This window comes from Lithobates pipiens, unplaced genomic scaffold, assembly GCF_037356315.1.
Source record: "Lithobates pipiens isolate NorthernLeopardFrog02 unplaced genomic scaffold, aLitPip1_a1.2 Scaffold_8, whole genome shotgun sequence".
Lineage (NCBI taxonomy): Eukaryota > Metazoa > Chordata > Amphibia > Anura > Ranidae > Lithobates > Lithobates pipiens.
The window spans coordinates 603,260,435-603,279,636 of record NW_027507903.1 but is presented as its reverse complement, the minus strand read 5'-3'; the positions used below and the strand labels follow the sequence as shown (position 1 = coordinate 603,279,636).

The 19,202-nt window shown below is 43.1% G+C and overlaps 1 protein-coding gene across 1 annotated transcript in view; it reads right to left on the bottom strand.

Moving 5' to 3' along the window:
- LOC143961311 (transmembrane 4 L6 family member 4-like) overlaps positions 1-19,202 on the bottom strand; it is a 49,116-nt gene that overhangs the window by 10,714 nt on the left and 19,200 nt on the right. The window contains exons 2-4 of the mRNA XM_077470567.1: positions 7,539-7,604; positions 6,013-6,176; positions 4,164-4,362 (exon numbers count right to left, since the gene is read on the bottom strand). Of these exons, the coding sequence (XP_077326693.1) occupies positions 4,170-4,362; positions 6,013-6,176; positions 7,539-7,604 (423 nt within the window). The 3' untranslated portion in view covers positions 4,164-4,169. The remainder of the gene's footprint in view (positions 1-4,163; positions 4,363-6,012; positions 6,177-7,538; positions 7,605-19,202) is intronic.

Sequence of the window (19,202 nt, the reverse complement as noted above, 5' to 3'; positions counted from 1 at the left end):
AGTAGCAGGTAAAACATCCTTTCATGGGTGACTAAGCACCAGGTCAACAGCATACTCATCATTGATACTTTTCATTTTTGTTGTATTATAATTCTGTATTGCTTTTAATTGTACTCTGTTCTATGCAGAATCACATCTACTCTTCAAACATCCCCCGAAGAAGCCCTAAGAGGCGAAACATGTTGGGACAAATGAGCATCGGGCAGGGAGGTCAACAGACTACTCATCATTATTACTTTTCATTTTTGTTGTATTATAATTCTGTATTGTTTTTAATTGTACTCTGTTCTATGCAGAATCACATCTACTCTTCAAACATCCCCTGAAGAAGCCCTAAGAGGCGAAACATGTTGGGACAAGTCACTCCATGTCATTGTTGAGTGACCACTTTTTCCATCATTTGATTAGATGTGTATCCATATCTGCGTATTATATGTACAGCCAATACTTTTAAATGTGTCTTCTGTATAATAAATTTTGTTATTTTTTTATTTTTTTTTACATCTTGGTGTATTGTTAGTAATTCTACTGCTTGGTGCCATTAAAATCCCACCAAAAAACATTACCTTGTCTACATAATACATTTTTGTTTTGGGGTTTACGTTTTTTTTTTAAATGCCTTAGGATGCCTTAGATCCCCTTTTTCAGATGTTATAGAATTCTGAAACCCGAATATTTATACACAGAGTTACAAATGGCAGCAATGAAATATGAATATTTTAAAAAAAAGTACAATTTATTTTTCCACACTTGAGTGGTAAAGACTGCTGTAAAGGGTTGGGCAATGGAGATCAGAGGTTAGGGGCATTATTGGTGTTATTGACTCAGAGATAAGACATAATCCTCCAGAAATGTCAATGTACCAGAAGAGTGATCAAATACAACCATTAACCCTTTCACTGCCAAAGCTGTTTCTGCATTTTTTTGCACACGTTTAAAAATTATTTTAGACCTGAAGATTACATAAAGACATTATACACACTATATTACCAAAAGTATTGGGACACCAGCCTTTAAACGCACATGAACTTTAATGGCATTCCAGTCTTAGTCCATAGGGTTCAATATTGAGTTGGCCCACCCTTTGCAGCTATAACAGATTCCATCCGATCCGCCTGGCGGATCGGATGGAATTGCATGAAAATAGGGTCTCCATCCGTCTGGATTTGGCGGACTGGATCAGATAGGATAGCGGCGGAAGTGAGCAGACATGTCACAGCTGACATCCATCGCTCTATAGAGGTGAATGGAGATTTCGATCAGGTCCACCTGGAAAATTGACAGGGGGACCTGATCAGACAGCATGTGTGAAAGGGGCCTTATTATACTGGATAGATTACACAAGTGAAAGCCAAACACCTGAAACACAGCATGTGTAATATTCTTTGTGTATCCAGGGCTGTGGACTTGTTGCCGGACTGTCTAGGGTGGGCATTCCTTGACTAATCAAAACTTGTCTTGGTGCCTGGCTGTTGATTAGCTTACTGATAATTATATCACTGTTTAATTAGGTTACTGTTAGCTGCTAGCTGTTCATTTTATGTACTGATAGATGTACTGATGATATTATTGTTTAAAGTTTGCATTGTTTAGGATAATGTAATCAAGCTGCTATCTGATTCTGTGCGGTACAAAGTGGCACATAATTGTGAAGTGGAAGGAAAATGATAAATGGTTTTCAAATTTCTTTTACAAATAAATATGTGAAAAGTGTGTCATGTATTTGTATTCATTCCCCCCTGAGTCAATACTTTGTAGAACCCCCTTTCACTGCAATTACAGCTGTAAGTCTTTTTGGGGATGTCTCTTACCAGCTTTGCACATCTAGATAGTGACATTTTTGCTCATTCTTTGCAAAATAGCTCAAGCTCTGTCAGATTGGATGGAGAGCGTCTGTGAACAGCAGTCCTGCCACAGATTCTCAATTGGTTTTAGTTCTGGACTGTGACTGGGCCATTCCAACACATGAATATGCTTTGATCTAAACCGTTCCATTGTAGCTCTGGCTGTACGTTTAGGGTCGTTGTCTTGCTGGAAGGTGAACCTCCAGCCCAGTCTCAAGTCTTTTGCAGACTCTAACTTCTAAGATTGCCCTGTATTTGGCTCCATCCATCTTCCAATCAACTCCGACCAGCTTCCTTCTCCCTGGTGAAGAAATGAATCCCCACAACATGATGCTGTCACCACCATGTTTCACGGTGGGGGTGGTGTGTTCAGGGTGATGTGCAGTGTTAGTTTTCTGCCACACATAGCGTTTTGCTTTTAGGCCAAAAAGAAAAATGTTGGTCTCATCTGACCAGAGCACCTTCTTCCACATGCAGGGGCGGACTGACAACTCATGGGGCCCCCGGGCAATAGGAGATTATGGGGCCCCCAGGCAATCAGAGATTATGGGGCCACATAGTATACACAAACACACACAGTATACAATCACACAGTATACACATACATGTACACACAGTATACACAGACATGTTTCTATTGGCTGAGAAGGTACTGGAGAGGTTGGGCAGCTATAATCTTGGGATTTTTAGACCAAAAGGATGTCAGTAAGGAACATTTCAGAGACAGATGTAAAAAAAAAACTCAGATTTTTACATACTGTCCCTGGTTTTACTGAGGCTGGCAACCCTGATGGGGCCCCCTAGTGGCCCGGGGCCCTCGGTCAGTGCCCGAGTGGTCGAATGGTCAGTCCACCCCTGTCCACATGTTTGCCGTGTCCCCCACATGGCTTCTCGAAAACTGGAAACGGGACTTCTTATGGCTTTCTTTCAACAATGGCTTTCTTCTTACCACTCTTCCATAAAAGCCAGATTTGTGGAGTGCACCACTAATAGTTGTCCTGTGGACAGATTCTCCCACCTGAGCTGTGGATCTCTGCAGCTCCTCCAGAGTTACCATGGGCCTCTTGGCTGCTTCTCTGATTAATACTCTCCTTGCTTGGCCGGTCAGTTTAGGTGGACGGCCATGTCTTAGTAGGTTTGCAGTTGTGCCATACTCTTTCCATTTTCAGATGATTGATTGAACAGTGCTCCGTGAGATGTTCAAAGCTTGGGATATTTTTTGATAACCTAACCCTGCTTTAAACTTTCCACAACTCTATCCCTGTCCTGTCTGGTGTGTTCCTTGGTCTTCGTGATGCTGTTTGTTAACTAAGGTTCTCTAACAAACCTTAGAGGGCTTCGTAGAACAGCTGTATTTATACTGAAATTAAATTACACACAGGTGGACTCTATTTACTAATTAGGTGATTTCTGAAGGCAATTGGTTCCACTAGATTTTAGTTATGGAGAAAAGGGGGCTGAATAAAAATGCACACCACACTTTTCAGATATTAATTTGTAAAAAAAAAAATCAAAACCATTTATCATTTTCCTTCCACTTCACAATTTATGTGCCACTTTGTGTTGGTCTATCACATAAAATCCCAATAAAATACATTTACGTTTTTGGTTGTAACATGACAAAATATGAGAAATGTCAAGGGGTATGAATACTTTTTCAAGGCACTGTATAATACCTTGTTCCTGGTTCCAGAGTGGAGGAGGCTTTATCTTGGAGGGGGGCCAGTCGGTCTGTCATGTGGTATATGCATAGTTACATTGGGTCAAGCTGTACCAATGTAATTATGTAAAAATATCCATACCTAGAGTTCTTCTTAGCCCTTGTACACACGGTCGGACATTCCGACAACCAAATCCGTCGGATTTTGTCCGAAACTGTTGTATACACATGGTCGGACAAAGTTGTCGGAAAATCCGACGTGATGACGTTATTTCGTTACGACAGGACTACGTTCACGCTAGTAGCCAATAGCTTTGGTGTAGGAATTTGATCTGAGCATGCGTGGCACTTTGTCCGATCGGAATTCTCTACACATGATCGGAGTATGCTCGATCGGAGCATTTTGTCTGAAAATTTTACCAACAAGTTGGAAAACTTGGTCCGTCAGATACTCCGACGGAAACAGTCTGATGGAGACCACACACAGTCGGAACATCCGACAAAACGGTCCGATCGGACACATTCCATCTGAATCTCCGACCGTATGTACAAGGGCTTAGCCAATAAAGGGTAACTCAAGCTCCAGACTTTCTGCATTAATTATTGGCTCACAAGGTACAACACTCTACTACTGCAAAAAAATGAATAGAGATACTCACTTTTTTTCAAACCTTCCTTTGACAGGTCCCACAGAGAAAGCCGAAAAACCCATTTATCACTTGGATTACACACAGAATGATCTGAATTATACTCGCTACCATAATGGTGGCAAAAAGGATGACGTTAAACTCCACCACACCTTCGGGCATGGTACAGCGAGTCCAGACTTCTCTGTGGAAGAGGTAACTCCGATCCAAACTGAAAGAAGACAAGGAAAAGCCGTGAATGGTCTAGGAGATGAATTAACATTGTGTAGTGCCTCGTGCTCATGAATTGGTGCCTTCTGGTCCAACTGTTAGCCCTTGTACACACGGTCGGACATTCCGACAACAAAAATCCGACGGATTTTGGCCGAAACTTATGTTGCATACACACGGTCGGACAAAGTTGTCGGAAAATCTGATCGTTCGTAATGTGATGACGTTATTTTGTTACAACGGGACTACGTTCAGGCTAGTAGCCAATAGCTTTGGTCTAGGAATTTGATCTGAGCATGCGTGGCACTTTGTCCGATCGGAATTCTCTACAAATGATCGGACAAAGTCCGATCGGATCATGTTGTCGGAAAATTTTATAGCCCAGCTCTAAAACTTTGTCGGTTGGATATTCCGATGGAAACAGTCCGATGGAGCCCACACACAGTCGGATTATCCGACAACATGGTCTGATCGGACATTTTCTGTCGGAATGCCCAACCTTGTGGCCCATTTATAATCTCTACTGGTCTTGGTGAAATCAGGGTGCCCTCATGGCTGCTTACCTGACACTAGTGCACCAAATTTCCCCTCACCTCCCCACAGCCAGTGTACAACAGTGTGAAAAAGAGTATGGTGGATTATGTGGCCCCTTTTTAAATTCCATTTCATAGCAGTAGACCTCAAGTGAACAGAAAGCTGCCAAGGTTGGAGTTAATTTTGCATACTGAAGTTCAGCAGTCCTTAGATGTGGTTGTGACTGCATTCGTTATCACTTTTAAGATATTTATATTTTCACTTGGTAATCTTGAGAATAACACCTTTCTTGTTCTAGGGTGACTACACTCTTTTCTCCATTGTATTTATGGAGGGAGCCATGGTTGTCACCCAGACTGATCTTCAAAGGAGTCCTCCTCTCTTTACCTCCATTATCTGGGAGTTGATGGGATCAATAGTTTATAGAAGAAAGGTACGTTATTTGTCCTTTCTTTTAAGCATACAGAAAGTAACAAGGCACTGAATGTCTGGCATATTAAATGCATATTCTGTACTTGCTGAAAATGTTATCAGCCTGAAAAAAAGAAAACGAATGCAAGCACCACATGTAGGGACTGTTGAGTTTCAATATACAACATTCTTGCTGTGGGGTTTATTAATACTATAAAGCCTAAGTTTAGCTAAAAACACAAACAATAAAAATCAGCACAAGGGGCATAGCGTACAGTTAGTATGGTGTGTCCCTTGTATTGACTCTCCTTGTTTATGGGGAGATCTTCATTTCCTACCCCAACTTCCCATCCCCCTGGGATTCTACTGGTGCTGCAGGAGTAATACAACTAAAGGGCTGTCAGCAGCTCTTATCAACAGAGCGTGACTATGCCTGTTCTTTCCTAGCAGATCTGCCATTCATAGAAGCTATACTACAGCTCCTATAAATGTCAAGTGATCTCTGAATGGAGGATGGGCAGATGATTAATAGCCCCCCTCTATTTAGAGATCCTGTTTGCATGGAAACTGTAGTACAGAAAGATGAAGATTTCTCCTAAAACAAGAAGGATCAACACTACTAACTGTAAGTTATGTCCCTTGTGCTGATTTTTATGTTTGTGTTTTTGGCTAATCTTAGGCTTTAAGATGTTGTGATCACACTCACTCAATGAATTCTTTCTCCAGTTTGAAGGGGGTGGTCCAGCGCTGATCTCCCGTGATGAACTGGTAGTAGCACTTAGGTCCCCGGATCAGGCCCAGCAGAGATGTCACAAAGCCGTAGATGGAGCCGGCCACTGCCACCGCTGATAGGACCGCAGAGACCAACATCTAGGGAAGAGGGAGAGGAGAGTGGTATCAGGATAATTCTCTTTTACACTGTGTTTACAATATGGGGTCCAATGTGAAGGGAAATGGAACACTTCAATGGTACACTACATGCGTCTAGTATAAAGGGAAAAGGAACACTCCAATGGTACCATACATGGGTCCAGTATGAAGGGAAATGGAACACTCTAATGGTATCCTACTTGGAGTCCAGTATGAAGGGAAATGGTGCACTCCAATTGTACCCAACATAGGGTCCAGTATGAAGGGAACTGGCACACACGGATGGTACCCTACATGGGTCCAGTATGAAGGGAAAGGAAACACTCTAATGATACACTACTTGGAGTCCAGTATGAACGGAAATGGTACACTCTAATGGTACCCTACATGGAGTTCAACATGAAAGGATATGGAACACTCCAATGGTACCCTATTTGGAGTCCAGTATGAAGGGAAATTGAACAATCCAATGGTACCCAACATGGGGTCCAGTATTAAGGGAAAATGGAACACTCTAAGCCCTTGTACACACGGTCTGAGATTCCGACAACCAAATCCGACGGATTTTGTCCGAAACTGTTGTATACACACGGTCGGATAAAGTTGTCGGAAAATCCGATGTGATGACGTTATTTCGTTACGACGGGACTATGTTCACGCTAGTAGCCAATAGCTTTGATGTAGGAATTTGATCTGAGCATGCGTGGCACTTTGTCCGATCAGAATTCTCTACACATGATCGGAGTATGTCCGATCGGAGCATTTTGTCGGAAAATATTTCCGGCAAATTGGAAAAGTTGTTCCGACGGATATTCCGACGGAAACAGTCTGATGCAGACCACACACAGTCGGAATATCTGACAAAACGATCCGATCGGACACATTCCGACGGAATCTCCGACCGTGTGTACAAAGGCTAATGGTTCCCTACATGGAGTCCAGTAGGAAGGTGAATGCAGCACTCTAATGGTTCCCTACATGGAGTCCAGTATGAAGAGTAATGGAACATTCTAATGGTACTCTACAGGGGGTTCATTATGAAGGGAAATGCAACACTACAAGTGCTGGAATTCATTGGCAAATCTGGGTGCATGGATTTCTTACGGAGATGTTCAGAAATAGAAAAAGCTAGTGAATAATTGAACGTTCCAACATCCAGTCTAAAGTGAAACAGCAGTTTTGTGTTGGTCAGTTTTATGTAAACCATATCTAAAGACTAGCAATCTAATTGCTTTTTGTTGGTGAACATGAATGTAGATAATAGCCTTATAAATTGGTGAAATAATCATAATCAACATTTCTCTTGAAAAAATAGAGATATGAAATGGGCCTCCTTAAATTATCCATGGTGTCTTCTCTTACCCCACATCGGTTGTTGCATGTTCCACGTTGGCCCACACATTGAATGCAGATGGCTGGAATTAATACCTACAAGACAAAGAGTGGGAGTCAATGAATCTAATACAGCCTATTACAGAGCTCCCCAATCCTCTCCAGCCTCTTACTCAAATTCTTACTTAAAGCTGAATTCCAGGATAAGCAAATATTGCCTAAATACAAGAGATGTGTATTCTTTCTTTTTGAATCTCGGTGTGCTTTGTGTATTTCCTCCAGATCTGTGCAGTAATCCAGTGTGAGACTTTTCCTCTGTGCAGGAGCTTCCTGCTGCTCTCTCTTCTTGTGCAGGGTGACTGGTCTTCTCCCTGCCCCATCCTCTGATTTTCTGCAGGCATCCTGTAGTGGGTGGACCTGCTGGGCCCTTCCTACAGCTCCGCTCTCTGCACAGTGTTGATGTCACTGCTACTTTTACAAGGTAATAACGGAGTTTTCAAAAACATTAGGTATCTTTATATCATTGTGGCTATAGCGAAATAAATTTCAATAAAACTGCCCAGTTCAGCTTTAAAGTGCCCAAAAAAATAAATAAAGAAAAATATATACAGTATATGATACAGTATGTCACTAGCATTTTGTTTTTAGGAGTCCCCCCTGTAACTTGTTTTATTTTTTTTTACCTACTATACCTGCAAGTAGGTTCATTACCGTATTTATCGGCGGATAACACGCACTTTTCTCCCCTTAAAATCAGGGGAAAATAGCGGGTGTTATACGCCGATCCTCCGCGATTGCTGAGCGATTTTGAGCCTCTGGGTGGCTTTCAGCCGCCTTCGGCTCTTCTCACGGCTTTCGGCCACCTTCGGCTCTTCTTGCGGCTTTCTGCCGCGTTCGACCATTCTCGGCGGCTTTCGGCTGCCTTTGGCCATTCTCGGAAAACCGCCAAGAATGGCCTAGAGCGGCCAAAAGCCGTCGAGAACTGCCGAAGGCATCCGAAAGCCGCGAGAAGAGCCGAAGGCGGGCGCAAGCTGCGAGAAGAGCCGAAGAACTACCGGGCGCCGCCGAAATACACAGGACATCTCAGCAACGCCATTTTCAAATATAAAATCTGCAATTAACACAAGGGGACAACGATACACAAGGCTGCAATAATAGACAGGCTGCAATGATGGACAGGCTGCAGGACAAGGCTGCAGTTATGGACAGGCTGCAGGACAAGGCTGCAAATGACACTGACAAGGCTTCAGATGGACACTGATAAGGCTGCATTGATGGGCATTTAAATGTAAGTTTTTTTTCCTTAAATTTCCCTCCTAAAAGTTTTTTTCCTTAAAATTCCCTCCTAAACTTGGGGTGCGTGTTATACGCCAATACATACGGTATTTTTCTACTTCCTGTAATAGACCAAGATATGGGTGACCCTCCTCCCAACATTTGAATAGAAGAGAACATAGCCTAAGACCATTCGACCAGAAGAGAAAACAGCCTAGGAATGTTCAATTTTGCCCCATTCTAACAACAGTCAAATAATTTGCACAAAACAAATGTATATGCGGTTTTGTTGGATGAAAAGCTATGCAAATTTTTTATAAATACACCTCTATTTGTAAAGTCCAAAGTAGCTCCTGGACCTTAGACAATGGGGCATCTTTATAAAACAGTGAATATTGATTTTCACCAAACGTTTGCTCGCGGTTAATCTTTTTTTGTAATTGCAGGAAGATCCATCTGAAGTGAATGTTTGGTCCATGTAAGGTTCACTGCTTTATGAATATGTCCCAAAAGTGCTGCATGTGTCTTCATGAGAGATTTCCCTCACTTCCTGTCTAGTTATAAGGTGTTAGACAGAACAGGAAGAGAATAAAAATCTCCCCAGTGTTGGTACAAACTGTATGTAAAACCTGGCAAACATTCTAACCCTTCCCCAATATAGCCCAAAACAAAAAAAAAAGTTTGGGCTGAAACTACCATTTAAATTGGCCAACAAACAGGAACCGTTAAAGAAAAATCTTCAAAAAATATTTCTAGAAGAAGGGAAACTGATTCCCAACTCAGGGCTCAACAGAGAACCCCCATTTGTCCCCACAAGAAGGAGGTTCCTGGTGCTAGGGAGGTTGGAAACCGCTGCTCTAGAACAGTGGTTCTCAACCTCAGTCCTCAAGTACCCCTAACAGGCCATGGTTTTGGAATTTCTCTAAATTTCTTTAATAAAATAGCTGTCCAAAATGCCAAGCCATTGATTCTGATTTAATGCACCTGTGCAAGATAAAAGAAATCCTGCAAACATGGCCTGTCAGAGGTACTTGAGGACTGAGGTTGAGAACCACTGCTCTAGAAGATAGGGGAAAGGGGATAGGGGAAAGTAACAGAGAAGCAGCCTATGAAGCACTGAGCATCCCTAATTAATCAACCCCTTGTTCATCTGTTTACAGTGGAAATGTACCTAGCAGCCCATGCTATGCTAGGTGGGTGTTACACTAGCGTAATGGTTTAGACTTTTGATCAGACTTTGCCCTATGACTTAAAGAGGAGCTCCACCCTAAAGTGGAACTTCCGCTCAGCGGATTCCTCCACCCCTCCGATGCCACAATTGGCACCTTTCAGGGGGGAGGGGGGTGCAGATACCAGACCAGTCCATTTGGTATGGATTTTGAGGGGAAGCCCAAGGCCAAAAAAACAAACAGCATAGGGTCCTCCCAAAATCCATATCAGACCCCTATCCGAGAACGCAGCAGGTCAGGAAAGGGGGGGACGAGCGACCGACCAGGGCACATGCTCTCAACATAGGGGCGTGGGTGCTTTGAGGCAGCCCCCAAGCACGGGGACAAGTGCCTCTTCCTGACAACCAGGGGCGGTGGTTGTGGGGGTCTGCGGGCAGGTGGCTTATTGGAATCTGCATTTTACATTGTACCCCTACTCATTTACCCTAAAAAGTGCCAAAAATAAATAAAACCAGTACTCAATTTTGGTGTGGGGTTCCCCTCTCAAGATCCTCAGAGCACAAGTCGCATGACACAAGTCGGATCAGGTGATCTGACTTGGATGCGACTTACATTCAAATCAATGGGCTGAAATTGTGTCCAAGTTGGACCAAAGTAGTGCAGGAACCTTTTTCAAAGTCGGACCGTCTTGTGTCGGACCAGTTAAGACTGCTCTCATAGGGAAGCAATGATTTATACACGTCATGTGACATGAACTACCAAAGTCAGAGCGCACTGTATGTTGCACCAGTGTGAACCGGGCCTTACTGTAATGCTGAACTGATATGGACTTGGATGCACAAGGGCATCCAGCATAAGCATGATGTCCAGTGGTGTTCCAGCAAATGATCTCCTACGTGCATTACAAGGCTACACAGAAGACATATCAGGTAGGCCATGAGTACCACACCCAGGAGATCAGTTTTGTTGTGCAATCTGTTTATATCAGTAATAAACTTAGTTGAGATTTAGGCACATACAGGGAAGAGATAGCAAAATGATCAATCTGAGTTATTTGATAACATTGACTTAGCAACATCAGAAGGAGTTATTAATACCATGACAGGAATATCTGAAATTACTTCTGGTTACTATTTCTGTTTTCTACGCCCTACCTGAGGTGCACAAAGGAATTTATGACCCTCCAGGTAGGCTTATCCTGCAGTTTTGTGTCTACCTTGATCAATTCTATTTAAGAATAAGTTCTTAAAGCCCAACTTCGGGCAAAAAAACATTTCCCCATGCAATGGGGCTGTGCCTGCACTGCAAGGGTTAACTGCTCATTTTGTCCAGGGGAGAGTAGAAAGCCTATGCTCACCTGATTCTCCATTCCACCAGTGAACAGTGCTCCCCCACAATTCAGCAGTGGTCTGTTCCTGATGTCCTCATGCCCAGAGTAGGTCTATAGGCTTGTTGATGTCAGGAACAGTCCACCACACAAGACTGCTTGACCCCGATGACGCAGGAGCCACAGGGACCGGTCTTGTGCAGGGAGGATCGGAGGATTAGAAATGTATATCTCTGTTCTCCAATCCCCTAGACTTTTTTTAAGATTTCAATTTAAAGAGTGGTTCACAAAACAGAGTCTCAGGGCATATCCTGCATCGAACAGAGAAACTAACATAGTCCAACTAAGTCTAACAAAAAAATATAAACTATAAAGTCTTGGACTGCTTATGTTCACATGGTATTAGGATAGATAAGACAACATATCAAACTCAGTAACCACCATTCTGGAGATCAGAGGTAGAAAGATATGTTATAGTGAATCTATAAACACTGAAGGAAAATAGAGGGTGATTCTAGCCAAATGTCCCATATTTTGTCAAATTTGGCTGAACATCCCCTGGAATGGTATGTAGCCTTATATAGTGGTATAGAAGAATTAATCAATGCCTTCCAGAGCTTTAGGAAGGGCACTTCAGGTTGTTTCCATTTGAGAATCAGAGTTTTCCTTGCATAGAATAGCAATAGTCCTAGAAGGGTCTTGGTTGCTTAGCGGTGAGCCAAGGGGTCCACCAATCCCATTAAGCAGACTGACACACTTAAAGGAATAGGGATCGTAGTAAGGGTGGCAATGGAACACGTGACCTCTTCCCAGAAGGATTGTACCTGAGGACAGGTTCACAGCATATGGTTAAATATGCATCCCTTCAGCCACATTTCCAGCAGCATAATGAGACATCGGATACATTTTTGTAGTGTTAGATAGACCCGGTGAAGTATTTTGAATTGTATAAGATGACCCATAACAGACACTAGTTGCAAATATGGGTATTCCCAGACGTCTTCACAATCCTCTGCATCCAAGTCTGGGACATTACGCTGCCACTTAGAGAATAGACCCTCAAGGCCAAAGTGAACTGAAGGCATAAGCGCTTTATAAATGTTTCATGTTGGTTTGGCCAATTGATCATCCCATAACAAGGATTCCAGTTTGGACTGTAAGAGGAGCACAGATTGAGAATCAAACTAATGCCGCGTACACACGGGCGGACTGTATGGCCTACTTAGTCCGTCGAAACACATTTCAGCGGACAGTCCGCTCGTGTGTGGGCTTCAGCGGACTTTTTCAGCGTGCAGTCTGGCGTACTAAGTATTTCGGATTTTTCGAAATTCTGTCCGTCATACTTTGGTTTCAGCGGACAATCCGCTCGTCAGTAGGCTAGTTCGACGGACTAAGAATGGCGCATGCTCAGAAAGGATTTACACGGCGGAAGGGTGCATTGCTGTGTATTGGACTTCCTATTTCTAGTCCCGTCGTACGTGCTGTACACGTCATCGCGCAAGCTTTCGACGGACTGTTTGTGCATCCGTGTGTGGTCAAGTCCGTTCATTCAAAAGTAGGACGGACTGTCCGTCGGATTGTATGACGGACTAAGTAGGCCATACAGTCCGCCCGTGTGTACGCGGCTTTAGTAGCAAATGCATGCCGTAGCTGGAAATATCTAAAGAAGTGGCGGTTAGTGAGCCCAAATTTTTGCTTCCGGGCGTCAAAAGACAGTAAAGTGCCATCGTAACTTTAGAGATATGCTCCAGTTTTTTAATTCTCTGGGCTGCCCAAATTACCAGGTCGAGAATAGATTGGAATTTAGGAAGGAGTAGGTTGAGCCACAAAGGAGTGATTGGAGACCACGTATGGGGGTCTTCTTTGTGTTTACAGACTAATAATTGCCAGACTCTTATAACAGCTTTCACAGAGGACGTGAGGGGGGAAGAAACCTTAATACCTCTATGCAATACATTCCTCAGTGATTCGTACAACCCAAGATATGCCGACTTGAGAACCACTGAAGCATTAGAATCATCAGAGGTCACCCAATTGTGGGCATAGGTGAGCAAGGCGGCATAAACATATTTTAGAAGATCCAGACAGGCCAATTTTCATTTTGACTACATTTATTCTGCCAATGAGAGACAATGGTAAGTTGTCCCAATCTCTCAGTTTGGCCTTGAGATAAGTAAGCTGTGGGTAGAGGTTCGATTTGGCAAAGTCGGAGACATTAGGAGTAATGGTAATGCCCAAATAGCAGAGAGGGGAGGTCCATGTCAAAGGGAGTGAGGGAATCAGCCTGCGTTCTGGCCTGTGGGTCAACAGGTAAAATTTGGGATTTGTCCCAGTTGACCCGCAGACCGGACAATACAGAAAAATCTGAAATAATATCCAGAGCTGCTTGGAGAGAAGGTTCAGGATTGCTGAGGAACAGCATCAAATCATCAGCGTAAAGGGCAAGATTTTCAACAATGGAGCCAACATGTATAAGAAAGTATAAAAAACTGCGCCAACATACAAAAAATATATAAAAAATATGGTATACACCAACTTCCCAAAATATAAAGAAAATTTGTAATAAATTAATAAATAATTGGTATACTTCAAAACTTATAACAAAATAGTGACAGTCAATATGAATCCATAATTAATGAGTTCATGAAAAAAAGTCCATAGATGGTCAACCCTTGCGATAAAAACACCACGGTGGTTGCACACACTTGAAACTGCGCACACGTGCCCGTCACCTTATAGTGAGTGCGCTTACCAGATTAAAGCTTAATGAGAGCGTGGTAAATATATCCTTAGTCGCCACAGGGTACTCCTCCTCTTAATGGATCAGCACACCATACTTATGAGCAGTATTCATATGCACACATCTTATTCAATGGTCCCACAGATTGCTATCAATGGCTCAAAGGAAAAAGAGGGAACCGACATAGTGTAATACTGATAAAAAGTTTAATAAGAGCAAGAAAAGGTAGCACACTTACAAGAACATCGAGTCAGTACAGCATGTACGGTAAAGCATAAAAAAAGCCGGCCGGCATTCGGGAGCCCGTCCTCCCCTTCTGCAACGTGGTGGCGTCACTGCGTGCCTTCCCAGACGCGTTTCGTCATAAGTTGACGTTGTCAATGGGGAGTTCAGAGGAAGCAGGACACTGAGGTTGGCTATACGAGTCTTTGAAAAAGGCACAAAACTCTTGAAGAATGGCTTTATGATCAGAAATGTGGGCCCCTGTCAGCAATTCAGGGAGAACAGTGTGATAATGAGGTCAGCCACTAGATTGACCAAAAGACGACCATTTTTATCTCCTGGTTCAAAGACTCTGTCTGCTAATAAATGAACATCAGTTTGTTCAAGGGAAGTGTAATGAAGATTGACCTCTCTCCTGGCCTGTGCCAGGTGAAGATAAGTGTCTGGCGTGGGATGCTCTGCAAAGGAAGTGGAAGCATCAGTTGTCTCAGACTTACAGTCAGCTCTGATAGCTTCAATGGCCGATATATAATTGCCTTGCATTGTTGCCTTAAAAGCATCCCAGACCATCACCGGAGGGGCTGTAGCTTCATTAAGAGACCAATAGCATTCAATTTGTGGAGACACTATTTCAGCAGCATTTTCACTGTGAATCCATCGGGTAGCCAGTCTCTACGTACCTGAATCCCTCTAGCTTCCCAGCCGGAGGCACAATTCCAATGGAGAATGGTCAGAGAGTACTGAGAGGCACCAGACAACCTAGCTAAAACTGTAGAGCTACCAAAGGTAAGATCAATTCTGAAACTAGATTTGTGAGTTGCAGATAAGTAGGAGAAAGTCTAATGCTGCGTACACACGACCAGACTTTTCGAGGGACTAGGTCCAACGGACTTTCGGCGGAGTTCTGACGGAGTTCTGACGGACTTTGCGAATGAACAGACTTGGCCACACACAATCACACCAAAGTCCGATGGATTCGAACGTGATGACTTAAGACCGGACTAGAATAAGGAAGTTCATAGCCAATAGCTGCCCTCGCGTCGGCTTTTGTCTGTCGGACTAGCATACAAACGAGCGGATTTCTCGGTAGGAACTGGGTCCGGCGGAGTTCTGGTGGAAAAATTTAAAACATGTTCTATTTCTAAAGTCCGCCAGATTTTTGGCAAGCAAAGGTCTGATAGAGCCCACACAAGATCGAATTGTCCGACGGACTCGTTCCGTCGGACCTTTGCTGTCAAAAAGTCCGGTCGTGTGTACGTGGCATTAGTGTTATCATGCTTCCATCTCCACAGCTCTGTAAGAGCAAAGGTGTCTGCTCAATGTACCAGGTCAGGGTTAGCTGTACTTAGAAGATTGGAGGACTCAAGTGTGAGATCTAGAATAGAGTTATAATCTCCGGCAATTAGAACATGGGAGACAATTTTTCATAGATAAAATATGAAATAGAGGGATCTACTGGAGGGGGCAGGTAAACATTAACAAATTCCCAAAGGACCAAGTAGATATCCATCAGTAAGATGATGTACCTACCGCCAGGGTTAGTTATGACTCTCTCAACTTTACATGGAAGGGCTTTATTTGTGAGTATAGCAACACCTCTTGCATAGGTGGAGCAAGTTGCATGAAATGCCGGTTTGACCCAGGGTCTACGCAGAGCTAGGATATGATTACCAGTGAGATGGGTCTCCTGCAGAAACAGTATATGTGGTTTATGAGAAGCAAGAAATTTGAATAGTAGGGAGCGTATCCCTGGCCTAAAGGAATTATATGCCTCCATTGCCCATGATACAAATATAAGGTCTACACATCAAAGGGCCTTCAGAAAACAGCAGCATCCATCCATAACCTATGGGTAGAATGGGAAAGCATACACAGGACAATCCAAAGGCAGGTGGCGGAAGTAAGTGTGTTTTAAGGCCTCCCCAACATGAAAAAAAAAGCAATCCCAAGAGGGGGGGGGGGGGGGGTGTTGAATACAGGAAATTAAACAGCAAGGGGAAATTGCGGTTAAACCAGGAGTAATGATGGTTGTAGGAAAATTATGGGGTGCAGTACCACTCACCAGATATCATGAGTAGATCATGCTCTACAGTCCTCTCTCCAGAGTGTCAAGAGCCAATTATCAGCATCTTCAGGTGAATCAAAGAACCTTACTGTTCCCTCATAGGAAACTCAATGGCGCCTGGGGTACAGCATGCTGTATGGGATGTCCCTTGTGCGGAGCTTTGCACGGACATCATTAAAGGATTTCCTTTTCTATTGAAGCTCAGCATAAAAATCGTGAAACAGATGTACTGCAGAGTTTTGATAGGAGAGATCCGGGCACTTCCTAGCTACACTAAGAATCCTGTCCCTGTAATTAACAAACTGGACAAGGAAGGATCTAGGAGGAGTTCCCCGGAATGCGACGGCCCGTTGGCACTGTATGTGCGCGTTCCAATTCATAGGTGGGTGTGACCTCAGAGAGGCCTAGCAGATCTCTAAAAAGGGTCTCAGCAAACTCTGCCACGTGATCACCTTCTGCCCCTTCTTGCAGGCCCATCGCATTATTCCGGTGCTGCCGATTTTCAGCATCATCTGATTTGGCCATAAGGGTGCGGAACGTCTGCTGTAGAGATTGCAGGGTTTGATTATGCTGTGAGGTAGTGTCTTCCGTGGCAGCAACATGGGACATGGTCTCAGTGAGTCTGCCCCTGATTTTGTCTAGGTCATTATGGATTCAACTGCAGTTTGAAGACCCCTGTCCTAGACAAAACACAGCAGTTGACTTATGCAGTGCAGGTGCAGCCCCTTTGTTTTGGCCGGAGTTCAGCTTTAAAGTCATTCCTTAACCACTTTTCCAACCGTCGCAGTTATACTCGTGGCCGATGGTCATGATGACCGCCGGCCACGAGCGATCGCGAGCAGGAGAGACAGAACAGGGGCGAGTGTATGTAAACACACTTCCCTGTTCTGTTCTGACAGGAGTGACAGATTGTGGTTTCCTATTAGCTAGGAACCACGATCCGTCACTTCCTCTAGTCAGTCTCTTCCCCCTTCAGTTAGAATCACCTCCCAGGGAACACAGTTAATCCCATTGATCTCTCCCTAGTTTTAACCCCTTCACTGCCAGTGACATTTTTACAGTAATCAATGCATTTTTTATAGCATTGATCGCTGTACTAGTGCCAAGTGCCCCAAAAATGTGTCAAAATTGTCCGATGTGTCCGCCATAATGTCACAGTCACAATAGAAATTGCTGCCATTACAAATAAAAAAAAAATTAATAATAATAAAAATGCTATAAATCTATCCCCTATTTTGTAGACACTAAACCAATCAAACGCTTATTGTGATTTTTTTTTACCAAAAATATGTAGAAGAATACATATCAACCTAAACGGAGAAAAAAAAAAAAGGGGGATATTTATTATAGAAGAAAATACAAAATATTGCGTTTTTTTCCCAAAATTGTTGATTTTTTTTGGTTATAGCGCAAAAAATAAAAAAACGCAGAGGCGATCAAATACCACCAAAAGAAAGCTCTATTTGTAGTAAAAAAAGGAGATCAATTTTGTTTGGGTGCAACGTCGCACAATTGTCAGTTAAAGCGACGCAGTGTCGAATCGCAAAAAGTGCTCTGGTCAGGTAAATTCTTCCAGGGCTGAAGTGGTTAAGGTGTAAGGTTTTTTAACCTTAAAGTGGTTCTAAAGGCTGAGGGTAAAAAACCTCCTGTGTGCAGCAGCCCCCCCCCCCCCAATCTTTACCTGAACTCCCTCCGATCCAGCAATGTTCACAATAGCCTTGGCTGTCCTGGGACTCTCCCTTTTCATTGGCTGAGATAGCAGTGAGAGCCCATTGGCTCCCACTTCTGTCAATCACAGCCAGTGAGCTAATGAGGGGAGAGCGAGGCTCTCTCCTCAAAAAAAATCACAGCCAATCACAATAGTCAACACTCAGCAAAAAAAGGTTGCTTATAACAGTGAAATTCGCTGTTATAAGCAATCATGGTGTGAAAAAAAAATCATGATCACCACCCCAGGGTAGTACAGTGTTTTTGTCTAAATAAATTAAAAAAGACCAAAAATTTGGAAAAAGAAAACAAAAGCGGGGTTTTCTTTGTTTCTGTTATAAAATTTTGCACAACAATAATCTTTCCTAATCAAAATAGGCCAAAATGTATTCTGCTCCGTTTCTTTGGTGAAAATAACTCAAATCAGTGTATATTATTCAGTCTGTAGGAAAGTTAAAGAGCCCACAGACTATGGTATATATCTGAAAATCAATCAATCCTGATATACTGAGGGCCAATCAAATTTTTTGAGGCACAAAATTACCAGGACAGTACAATTAACCCCCCCCCCCCCCATGACCCCATTTTGGAAAGTAGACAGTCCAAGGTATTTAATAAGAGGCATGGTCAGTTTTTTTAAGTTGTAATTTTTTTGCCATAATTGTTTGGAAAATAAGGAGTTTTAAAGGAGAGGTTGGGGAGCTCACAGAGGATGTTACAAGGAGACAGAAAAACACAGTAAAGTCCCATACACACTATCAGATTTTCTGCTGATTTTTGTCTTCAGATTTACCAAAACCATGTAGTGCAAGAGCCTGCCTGATTGCATATACATTGAAACTCCCAAGGTCTGACCTCATATTATATGGTTTTGGTAAATCTGAAGGAAAAAATCTACAGAAAATCTGATAGTGTGTATGGGGCTTAACAAACTATTTCATGAATAATCATAGGTGTGCGCAGCCTATTGCATTAGGGTTTGTACACCCCAAAGCTCAGACACACATGCCTTGTGTGTCTGGACAGTGATTGCCTTGTGTGTCTGGAGAAAACAGTTTACTATGCTTCAGTTATGAATGAACACAGTGAGTGAGCGTGTTCACTGCGTTCATTTAGAAATGGAAGGGGCCGGCAAATTACATATTTACTAGCCCCTTCCCCCGCACTCCATCCTGAAACATCCCCCGCT